The 12051-nt window shown below is 42.4% G+C and overlaps 1 protein-coding gene across 2 annotated transcripts in view; it reads left to right on the forward strand.

Moving 5' to 3' along the window:
- Positions 1-11596, forward strand: part of NLN (neurolysin) — a 28646-nt gene extending 17050 nt beyond the window's left edge. For both annotated transcript variants that reach the window (XM_033164515.1, XM_033164516.1), the window contains exons 8-13: positions 788-1154; positions 4018-4219; positions 5213-5399; positions 7718-7846; positions 9132-9268; positions 11132-11596. In XM_033164515.1, coding sequence (XP_033020406.1) covers positions 788-1154; positions 4018-4219; positions 5213-5399; positions 7718-7846; positions 9132-9268; positions 11132-11263 — 1154 coding nt within the window. In that variant the 3' untranslated portion in view covers positions 11264-11596. The remainder of the gene's footprint in view (positions 1-787; positions 1155-4017; positions 4220-5212; positions 5400-7717; positions 7847-9131; positions 9269-11131) is intronic.
- Positions 11597-12051: the final 455 nt, after the last annotated feature.

A 12051-nucleotide genomic window follows, 5' to 3' on the forward strand; every position in this document is an offset into this window, starting at 1 on the left:
TTTCTACTCAAAACTCTATCTAACTTTCATTTTCTCTGTATACAGTATATACTTGGAGAGTATAAGAGATTGAGTGTGATTTGTGAGATTTAAGAGGACTTATATAACATTACCTAGCACTTGCTTAACCATTTATTAGTTATAAGTAGAAGTAAGCCAAGCAGTCAAGAGTACCTAGTTAACATCCCTAAATTTTATAAATCTGGCTAGTGCAAAAAAGAAAAAGTGGATAATCTAACCCACCCAGTTGCAAATAGGTAGGCGTTTTATTGGGTTGGCACAAGTCCATATCTGTCTGTCTCATTATCTACAGACTATGGAAACAGATATGCCCTAATGACACCAATCCAGATGATTAGGATCTGTTAGGAACTAACTTGCAGGAAATACAGTTGTTGTTTTTAATGGAATTGCTCCTCCAGTAAATGCTATGCCAGCCTTTAATTAAGAAGGAATTACTTGGGTATTAAGCATTCAGTAGGAATTAACTAGACACTGTTCTAAAACAGGGGCTTATTGATATATCACATCAGTATCAAGTCACATATAGTTAACTGCATTTGATGGTTGTTCTTGGCCTTCTGTTTATATTCGACCAAATAGATCTAAGAATGAAATGGTTATAAAAATGTAACTGCTGCAGTAATGTAAGAACATAAGGGCCCTGCTAGATCAAATCAAAGACTTATCTAGTCCAGAGGCTTGTAGACAACCAAATGCCACCGGGAGCCCTCGAGATGAAGACAAACAAGCTGGCAAAAGTCATTGTGATTGTTTCTCTTTTCAGATGACCTAAGTAATAAGCTGAAGCTTTTGGGTGAGGCTGAGAGAGAGTTTATTCTAAACCTTAAGAAAAAGGAGTGTGAAGAAGCAGGGTTTGAATACGATGGCAGGATTAATGCATGGGACCTGCATTATTACATGAATCAGACAGAGGAGCTCAAATACTCTGTGGATCAAGAAAAGCTGAAGGAGTATTTTCCCATTGAAGCCGTCACAGAAGGATTGCTGAATATTTACCAGCAGCTGCTTGGACTTGTATTTGAACAAGTGGATGGTGCTCACGTTTGGCACGAGAGTGTCACACTTTACACTGTAAAGGACAGCTCAACAGGTGAAGTTTTAGGGCAGTTCTACTTGGACCTGTACCCAAGGTAACTTTATGATTTCTAGCTAAAATTAGTGGCGGCGGCTTTTCTTAATGGCATATATACCTAGCTCTTCTTTCAAGGATCTCAGCGTGGTGCCCGTAGGGTATCTCACCTCCTTATTTTTATCTTCCTCATGACACTATGAGGTAGTTGAGAGCATCACAGGTCCAAGCTCACTCAGTAAGCTCCTCTCTAACTGTGTCTTCCCCAACGCAGTGCCCTCCAGATGTTGTAATACTACAACTCGCAGCATGGCTAATGGTCAGGAGTGATGGGAGTTTGTCCAAAACACCCAAAAAGCACCAGGTTAGACAAGGCTGCTCTGATCACTATATTGCACTGGTTCTCTCAATGAAATTTTTATTTACCTTAAAAAGTGTTCTCTAGTTAATCAGTCAGCACATGTTTACACTTTAAAATTTAGTTTTAATGCAGGTAGTTAATAAAAAATAACAGATGGCAAGGACAATCTTATAACAGACATTTCCCTTATCTCTTACATTGAAAAGAAGCCTCTTCTAAAGGGACTCCTGTTGCAATGTATGTGTATATCATCTAACTACAAAGAAAAGTATGTTTATTTCTTTAGAGCAGTAGAGTTGGCTCCAAATTTAGTCATTCTTTAGAGTAGCTCTGCTGAAATCTATGGAACTACTCTTAAGAAATGTCTAAGCTTGGAGCCAACCCATTTCTCCCCTCATGTGCAGATGCAATTGATTTATTAATAAACTAGGATTTCTTGAATCAGTGACAGCCTTGGTAAAACTAATTATTTTAAAAAGATTATAGTGTGGCTGATCACAGCTGGTTATTTACGGATGGAAATCTGAGAGCCTGGCTAAGATTTGTGCCATTCCTTGTGGATGCTCACAGTTTCTCCCCAAAGGAATAACTCTGGGAACTGTTGTTGTATTTGGAGTTCATATATTTAGCAATGACCTCTTTTAACACTGCTTCCTGCTAAATGCTACTGGAATTCAAGGGCACAGGGCAGGTCCTAATGCAACTATGACTGCCAAGTGCTGCCAAAGTTAGTTTGTTTTGCATTTCCATTGTCCCTTTATGGCACGTGCCTCAAAGCTTAAGGTGTTTTGCATCCCTTAGTCTATGAAACTGAACACTTGGACAGGATTAACTTCTAAACCTCCTCAGCCAGTGTGGTGTAGTGGTTAAGAGCGGTAGACTCGTAATCTGGGGAACCGGGTTCGCATCTCCGCTCCTCCACATGCAGCTGCTGGGTGACCTTGGGCCAGTCACACTTCTTTGAAGTCTCTCAGCCCCACTCACCTCACAGAGTGTTTGTCGTGGGGGAGGAAGGGAAAGGAGAATGTTAGCCGCTTTGAGACTCCTTCGGGTAGTTAAAAGCGGGATATCAAATCCAAACTCTTCTTCTTCTTCTTCTTCTTCTTCTTCTTCTTCTTCTTCTTCTTCTTCTTCTTCTTCTTCTTCTTCAGGCAGCCCTTATACCTTGGCTGTAGAGCAGAAAACCAGGTGCTGTTGGCTGATGAACCTGCCAAGCCAACATATCTAAATTGAAACAAAATAAGAAATTCTTTCCAGTAGCACCTTAGAGACCAACTGAGTTTGTTCTTGGTATGAGCTTTTGTGTGCATGCACACAAAAGCTCATACCAAGAACAAACTCAGTTGGTCTCTAAGGTGCTACTGGAAAGAATTTCCTATTTTGTTTCGACTATGGCAGACCAACACGGCTACCCACCTGTAACTATATCTAAATTGATATAGTGCCCAGTGTGGTTTCACTATGCTTTGAGGGATTGCTTGTTTTTATTCCTATGTAGTTCATTTCTAAGCATAGTTTCCCCGAAAAGGACAAGGAATAATGTTTAGTAGGAAATCACTGCACTTAAGTTTTCTTCCTCATCAGGGCTGTGGCTTACTTTTTGCTACAATGTCAAATCATGGCTTGGTAATGGAGAACATCTCTGTGGTGTCTGCAACCTTTGCTTCCGCTCAGTCACCTGGTTCACACACAATGCTAAGCCAAACCATGGCTTATTCTGAACAAGCAAGCATGCAGGTTCTCAATAAAGGACCGTGGCTGCTTTGCTCCTCTGGTCCTGCTGCTGCCATGGGCTAAGCACCCCATCTTTTAATAAGATATTCCAAGAAAGAATAACAGCACCCCAAAGCTGTGTTGAGAACCAAATGTTTCTTGCCAAGACACTCTTATATCCACATCCCTTTTGTAATGGCGTACAAATGCTGTAACTCCTAGAAATCCCTGACACTCAAGTAAAAGGATAAAGGAGGGGGAATATGAGGGCAGAAGTCAGAAGGCAATAGGCTCCAGAAATTATAATGTGGTAAAACATAGCTGATGGTCTGCAAAAGGTGTTGAGGGGAACCTTGTTGCAACTGTGATAGTCGTGAACATTATGGAGTTTAGTGCCATGCATTATTGTTTGCACTTGGCCTCACAGTTCCAAAGGTTAACATACTGTGATTAGATTCCATTCTTCAAATCATTTTAAACATTAAAAGGAAAGGCTAACGATTCAGGGAATAAGATCTGTCCTTTTCCATGACTAAGGATAGCTTACAGTAAAACTGACACATGGAAGCAGTCAAAAATTTCCCTTGTGGTATCATGTCAATTTCAGAAAAGAAAGAAAAAACATTAATGTTATTTTACGTGCTTATGTTCATAGAGCTGATGCTGTTGTTGTTTGGATTCTAAGTATGGTGGCTATATATATATGTCTATGGAAATGTGAAATGCTTTCTTGTTATTAGCTATTCCAAGAAAATGATGTTGTTCTCTAATATTAGTAAGCAATGCCAAATGATAAACTTTTACATTGTGGTAGTTTGTTAAACATGCTTTTGGCCTATTTCTTACTCAGAGAAGGAAAGTATGGTCACGCAGCTTGCTTTGGACTCCAGCCCGGCTGCCTCCTCTCTGATGGCAGCAGAATGATGTCAGTAGCAGCCTTGGTAACCAACTTCACAAAGCCAACACTAGATCGCCCATCACTGCTGCGACATGATGAGGTGAAAACCTACTTCCATGAGTTTGGACATGTAATGCACCAGATATGTGCACAGGTTAGTGGCTGCCTTATTCCTTAGACGAAATAGTAAATCTTCTAGTCTGATGATGCGAGCATGAGCTTCCATTTTGAAAGAAGACAACAGATCAAAGAGCTGCATGTCAAGTTCCCCCCAACTGAAGAAAGAAAACTTTTATTTCAAATAATTCAGGATTAATGGTAAATTTGGATGGGCTCTCCATTTACTTAGAAATATTTCCCGTTTATAAAGTTTCTTTGTATATTTCAGATTAAAAGCAATCCTTGGTAAATCCTGATCCCATGAATGTCAAGGGCAGACTTGCTAATTGACTTTAGCAGAGGGGCCATCCCATCCCTGATGACTCCGGTCATTAGGAATAGAATCTGCTTGTACCTGCAGAACCACATCTTCAGTTCTGATTCTTTATTGCTCTAGAGTGTTACTGTGGGCCACCTCAGATAAAGAGACTGATTTGCCTCTGCATAGATCTGGCAAACGACCTCCAATTCCACTGGCCCCACACATCTCAGTTGTGGCCCATGTGCATAGGTCAAAATTGCTCAATCATTCCCTATTTTCTGGGTGTTGACTCTGCGATGTTGGCCTGTGCGTGTAATATTTTAAGCACACATAAGAACCAGTGTGGTGTAGTGCTTATAAGGACCTGGGAAAGCAAAGTTCAAACCACCACTCAGCCATGAAGCTCCCTGGGTGACTTTAGGGCACTCTTCATCTCCTAACTAAACCCACTGCACAGGGTTTAGGATAAAATGATAAGTGAGGATGGTAGACTATTAATAATAATTAGGCTGTAACTTGGACACGCTGTCCCCATGCATAAGGGCTGGATTAGCCTTCTTGCCTGTTGTCAGAACCATTTCAGAATGTTGGAAGAATGGGGTACAGTGCTGCGGCTGGCTGTTTGTATAAACCTTTATGTGCATATATAAAAATCTTTTGCAAAATCGACTGTAATTTAATATGTATGTACACTCATTTGTTTATATTTGTTCTCATCTTTCATAGACTGACTTTGCTCGGTTTAGTGGAACTAATGTGGAAACAGACTTTGTAGAAGTACCTTCACAAATGTTTGAGAACTGGGTTTGGGAAAAAGAACCTCTACAAGAAATGTCAAGGCACTATAAGGATGGCAGCCACGTCCCAGATGATCTCATTGAAAAACTGGTTGCTTCTAGGCTAGCCAACACAGGTATTCCCTTCTCTCTGTATTTCCTCCCCACCCTCTCTCTCTCTTGCTGTAGTTTTACTTTGTGTGTGAGAAAAAGCATCCTTGACATATTCTGAGTGAAAGAATGTCACAAAATGACAACTGAAAGGGAGACAGGCAAAGAAGTGTGGATGAGCTGCACTGCACTGAGCTCCTTCTCCCATGTCCCTCCCCCCTCTTTTTAAGATATTCTTTCAATCAAGGATGCTCAGGCTTATTCCAGCTCATAACACATGAATGCATCCTTGGTTAGTTGAACCTATCAAGTACCCCCCAAATTAACTTCCCCCCCCTTAATTGATATTCTTCATTTTGTAAATGTTTTTTAATGGACCCTGTTTAGTTATAGTTGGAAAGATGGGGGGGGCATGGGGAACTGCACAAGCCTCAAGCCTTTTCTATTCATCTCCCCACCCCCGATATAATCTAGGACAGTGTTTTTCAACCACTGTTCCGCGGCACACTAGTGTGCCGCGAGATGTTGCCTGGTGTGCCGTGGGAAAAATGTCCCGGCCGTTGTTGTTGCCTTCCTTCAAGTGACTGGGAAATGGACCAACGCACGCGAAGGCGTGTCTGGTGATGGCGCGCGCGTGCGTGAGGAGGGCGGGTTGGTCTCGCTGCCGCTGCCTCCCCCCCCCACCGCCTCGCTCGGCTGCGCTGCTTGGCCGGCGCCCTGAGGGGACGTGGCGGGTAAGTAGCGGGCACGAGGCAGCTCTGGTGATCAAACGAGGGAAGAGGTTTGAAGGCGGCAAGAGGGAGGCTGGAGCGGCGGCGGCGGTTTTCTGAAGGGAGCCCCGTCGTCCCCAAGTCTGCAGGAGGAAGGAGCAGGCTCGCTTTCTGAGGCCGCCTTAGCGGGGCTTCCCTTCGGGAAGGGCTTGGCCTGGGGCTTCGCGGGAGGGCGGAATGAGGGGCGCTTCTCGCCGGCTGGTTTGCGTTTCTGACCCGCCCTGAAAAGGCAGCCCAGCGCCAAAGCGAGGCCCCATTGCTTCCCTAACAGCACTTCCCTGTTTCCCACTTGGCGTGCCCCCCCCCCGCCACTCCCAGGACAGAGAGTGTCAGAGGGACACCAGGCTCCAAGGCCTGGAGCCGCAGCTCGAATGGTAGAGTTCACTGGGAATTCGCCCACCTCCAGCGGAGGTGGCGCTGGGTCCTGTGGGTGCGGATATCTTTGGCTGCTATTGTATTTTTGCTCGGTTTTTGTTTTTGTGTCGATTTTTCTTAGTCTTTATTGAACTGTTAACATTGGCACATAGGTGCATGTGTAAGAGAAGTAATAAACTGATTCAGCGTGTTCACCTACTGCTGGATAAATAACGCCCATTCACAAGGCAAGCAGATGGTGTACAGGTGGCAGTTTAGGAATTGCGAGATTGCCATGGGTGTGAATTGTGAATATATGATATTGCACAGGTATGTGGACAACCACTGCCGTGAATTGTACACAAGATCATCACAAAAAAGGGAAACACCACATTGGCTGGGCTCTCAAGTGTGGCATGGCAGTTAATTATATCATGTCAGGATGTCTCAGGAGCTTCTCCACTCATGTCTTTGTCACAAAAAAGTCAGTCAGGTACAAGACTAGAGTCCCTCAGACCTTACTTGGGGCTGGAATATATTTTGAAAAAAATATGAACAAATTCCTATGCCCCACAAATAACCCAGAGATGCATTTTAAATAAAAGGACAGGTTCCAATTCTGTAAAAACACGCTGATTCCTGGACCATCCGCGGGCAGCATTTAGAAGGTGATTGGGCCACATCCGGCCCCCGGGTCTTAGTTTGGGGACCCCTGCTCTTAAGTCCAAGAATTATAAAATACTTTCTTTGTGTTTATTTGATTCCTATTCAAGAGAATTACGTTATATATAGTCAATATAGGCACAGAGTTAAATTTTTTAACATTTTCTAATGGTGGTGTGCCTCGTGATTTTTTTCATGAAACAAGTGTGCCTTTGCCCAAAAAAGGTTGAAAAACACTGATCTAGGAAAGGGGATATCAGATAAAGAGGACCCATGTCTTACAAGCAATTTGTCCTGTATTTAGTATGCATCCTATTAAAATGTAAATTTACCACATTTTATTTTTTGTTTGTTTGTTCAGTTCTTTCAACTTAAAGTGGATAATGACATTTCCTCTGTATAATTCTATTCAACTATAAGTACTTGGTAATCTGTTTCTTTCCTATGCTCCTTTCCCAGGCTGGGATTTACTGCATTTGCATCTTAACAAACTCCTTGCCCTTTTCTTGCTGATTACCGGTTGAAAATTGTGTTTTGATCCTCTTCTTTATATCTAGGTCTTCTGACACTTCGTCAGATTGTGTTGAGCAAGGTTGATCAGTCTGTCCATACAACATCTTCTGCTGATCCCGCTAAGGAATATGCCAAGTACTGTGATGAAATTTTAGGAATACCTGCAACCCCAGGTATGAAAACTTGAAGCTTCTATTTTACTTTATAAACTCTTTGTACACTCCATGTTACTTTTTTTTTTTTTTGAACACCAGCTTTAAAAACAACAAACTGTTACAACATTCTTTTTTAGGAATGATGGGAAAACTTCTCAGGTGGATGTTTTGCTTGATTTTTTTTTTGCCACCTTAGGCTTCTTTGGGAGGAAGATTAGGGTAAACAAACCTAATAAATAAAAAAATAATTTTATTATTTTCCCTAACACAGGAAACCTGGATACATAGGGTTGAATCCAGAATTCTGTGAGCAGAGTTCTGCTTATTGAACAGGGTTTCTTTGGTGTTGGCTCCTCCTACATCTCCTAAAATGTGCTCCAAAGGTTTTTTTTTGGGGGGAGGGTGTCGCCTGGAACAGTGTGGGAGATGGCACAGGGAATTACAGCGGGAAGGAAGAAATTGGGGGGGAATAGCCTCCCCTCTGTTGAATTCTCCTTCAGATCAGATGCCTTAGCATGAACAGGTCAGGCCAATGAACTCTAAGGACAGCAAAGTGTTATACCTCTTCTCTCCACCACAGCCAGCATTCTGCCTCACTTTGCTCTTGGCAGAGCCAAGCAAGAAGAGAGGGACTTAGGCAGTCTCCTATCTGACTGTGCACTGCACAGTACCCTGTTCACAGTGCTGAGAGTTGAGGATCACAACAAAGCTTGGAGACAGCACCTCGTAGCCTAGGGCAGTTTTGGAGGCTCCAGTAGGGCATGCTAGCATGGATACCTGCCTCAGGCTGTCCTCCAGCCAAGCACCTGGGTCCGAGAGCTGCCATTTTAATTTCTTTCCATGCCCCAGATTGACACTATGTCAGGCATTCTAGGGCGGCTCTTGGGTGCCCTTGAAGCACACCCTCACTTTTCTCGTCAGGTGTACTCTATCCACTCTACTTCACTCAGAATAGAATAGAATAGAATTTATTTACGGCCATAGGCCCATACAAGTTACTTCACTCAGAACACTAGCAGGTGGCAGAAGTGGCTGGCTCCCCAGGGAAGGGTTCGGCATGGTCAAGAGTTCTGTACTGTCTTTCATGTACATGATATTTGCTTGTTATATCTGTTGTTCCTCTAAGATGTTCTCATGTATGTGGAGTTCTCCCATGATTTGGCTAGGCCAGATCTGCTTGATTTCAGAGATGTAACTATATCAGATGCCTTCAGTCAGGTGCTCTTCTCTGAAACATTCTGTCTGAAGCCTGAATGTTTTATCAGTGTCTCCCATGTTTTCTTTTCCTACACTGCTTTTAAAGGTACGAATATGCCAGCTACCTTTGGACACCTGGCGGGTGGCTACGATGCCCAGTACTATGGCTACTTATGGAGTGAGGTTTTCTCAATGGATATTTTTTACAATTGCTTTAAGAGGGAAGGAATAATGAATCCAAAGGTATGGAAACTTCCTTTATGATGCCTGCTATAAACTTCAATCAGTTCAAGGATTTTCTGTAGTCTCAAAAATATGGTTTACTAGAAAGGATATAATTGGGGAGTTTGAATTCACAGGCTTTTCTACTCCTCTATGAGAGGTCCAAAAAGTGGCAACACGAGAACAGGCCTTTTCTGCAGTGGCTCCCCATTTGTGGAATGCTCTCCACAGGGTGGTTCACCAGACACCTTCATTTTTCACCTTTAGGCACCAGGCGTAAACGTTCCTCTTCTCCCAAGTCTTTGGCTAATTGACATCCGATGCCCTTTTCTAATCCAACATAATAATAGGAGTAAATGTTGTTTCTTCAGTTCCCTTTTTGAAAACCTGCTGTATAGAACAAAGACATGCAATTAAAAAGAGTACAAAAAAAACTAACGTAGCATGTCCTGAAGGTTTTGCATCTTGTTTCGCAGACAATGTGAAACAAAAAATGGCAAGCAAAAACAAAGGAGAGCAGAGAGCAAGTTAAAATACATTAGAATAGGCACATGAAAATAGGTAAGCATTGAGGCAGTTTTGGAAGTGCAGGAGGGACTGGATCCTAGTAATATCAGGGGGCAGTGAATTCCAAAGATAAGGCACTGCCAAAGAAAGCAGACAGCGGCATGAGACATCAGATGCAGTTTTTGGTCTGACTGGGAGATGGGCACCAGAAGAGCTCAGAGTTCAGGGGCATACAGAAAGACAGACAGCAAGCAGTAGCAGCAAGCATTCAAAAATAAGATGCTGAAATGAATTTAATGGAGGAAAGCGAGCGCATAGGAAGGCAAAAATATATTTACAAAAGGAAGCAATGCCCAGCTAGCTGCAAAGAATGGATACCAGTGATTTTAGCAAAAGGAGAAACAAAAACAAAAGGGGCAATGTAATAATCTAGTCTGCTTCTGCATAGCTGCAGTCTAACATTACAGTACTGTGGTCTGCTAGTTCATACACAACTGTACTGTCTCATTCTATTCGCTGTGTGTGGGTCCTTCTAGTAACATGCAAGCTTATATATGTCATTAATGGGTGCCTCCAGGAATATTCAGCACTGGAAAGGGCCAATCTAAGTAGGCTTTAGAAATCACAACATGGCAAGGGTCCTCGCTTGTGGATGAGTTAACATGTAGACAAACCCTTATACTTGGATCAGTGATAAGTGGAAGAACATTTTTAGACCTGTGTGCAGTGACAGTCAGACTTCCTCCAGGTGGTAGTTCTGCTGCCCTCAGTGTATTTGGGGGGGGGGGCAGCCTGGTAGAGGGAATTATTTGTGGCAACTCCTACATTCTGGAATTCCCTCCCCACAGATGTCTGTCTAGAACCTTAATTGTATAGTTTCTGCTATATGCTAAGTATGCACCTCTTTGGCCTTCACCTGAGATGTATATTGTCAAGACCCACCCTATTCCTGTGTTTGCAATGTATTTTAAGCTGGTTTTAAATGTTGTTCCCTATTGGGGATGGGGCGCACTGCCATTGCAGTTTCGGCCCTGTCCTTTGACCTGGGATGTCAGCTGATGGGCTAGGGGGTGTGGCTTGAGGGGAAAGAGCCAGATATACTTCTCTGCTCACTTCAGGTTCTGTAAACATTTTAAAAACTGGTTTTCTGGTTGTATGATAAGTAATGACTTTTGGAATCCCCAGGAGGTCCATGTCAATCACATTGGAGAGGCAGGGAGCAGGTCAGCTTGTGATAAAACAAAAATAAGTCATATCAGCTGCATGCCAAGACCACATGCTGCTTCCATTCTGCACAGGCTTCCTTTGCCTCTATTGTAGATTTAGAAAGTTCACATAAACATGAAATGTCAACCTACCAATTTTATTTTATTTTAGGCTGGAATGAAATACCGAAACCTGATCCTGAAGCCTGGAGGCTCATTAGATGGAATGGACATGCTCCAAAACTTTTTAGGTCGCAAGCCAAACCAAAAAGCCTTTTTATTGAGTAAAGGATTATATACTTAATAAAACTATGGTCTCCTTGTAATCAGATGTCACCTGGGGGAATTAGTCTTGAAATGCCTGTTGGTTTCATGTCCTGAAAGGTGAAAGCACAAGAGTTTCTCATCAGCAAAGATCTAATTGTTTTTTCTAATGTTTTTATTACTGCTTTTCAACGTTCATAATTCTCACTGTCGCCTCAAAATCCACACTGATTTTTGTAATGTACTTTACTGAAACTCTTGCTTTTTTATTAGTAAATTATATGTGGAATGTGATGAAGTCATAAAATGAAAACAACATTGTTGTAATTTTTTTAATCAGGTACAGGTGTTGAATAAATACAACATAAATATTTTTTGTGTGGATTTTTCATATTGAAAAACAATGAAGTGAAAGTCGTAAAGGTTTCTTCTATTCATCCGTTCCCTACCCCATACATACCCCTTCCTGTGTTAAAGGAATAGGAGTATCCATAATGTTTTACCAGCAAAGCCGCTAGAAATTAGGGCAAAATGGGGGTAGGTAGATCAGGGAAACAGAGTAAAAGGCTTAACTCTCCTCCCTACTGACACTTTTCTGATCTTCCAAGTAGCTGTGTGAGGCTAATAATTGGTGGTGGGGGAAGCATCAGGAATACTGATTATGGATCTGCTATATCATGTAGGGGAGTTAATGTGGGACCCGAGAGCTAAAAAAAATAGCATCCACAGCTCAGCCAAGACTGCTCCCTGTTTCTGTGAAAAGATGGATGTCTGGTAATAAGAAGAACTGAGCTGTGGTCCGTTTCTCAAAATTAAACCTCTGTGGAA

The sequence above is a fragment of the Lacerta agilis genome, chromosome 11, assembly GCF_009819535.1.
Source record: "Lacerta agilis isolate rLacAgi1 chromosome 11, rLacAgi1.pri, whole genome shotgun sequence".
Classification (NCBI taxonomy): Eukaryota; Metazoa; Chordata; class Lepidosauria; order Squamata; family Lacertidae; genus Lacerta; species Lacerta agilis.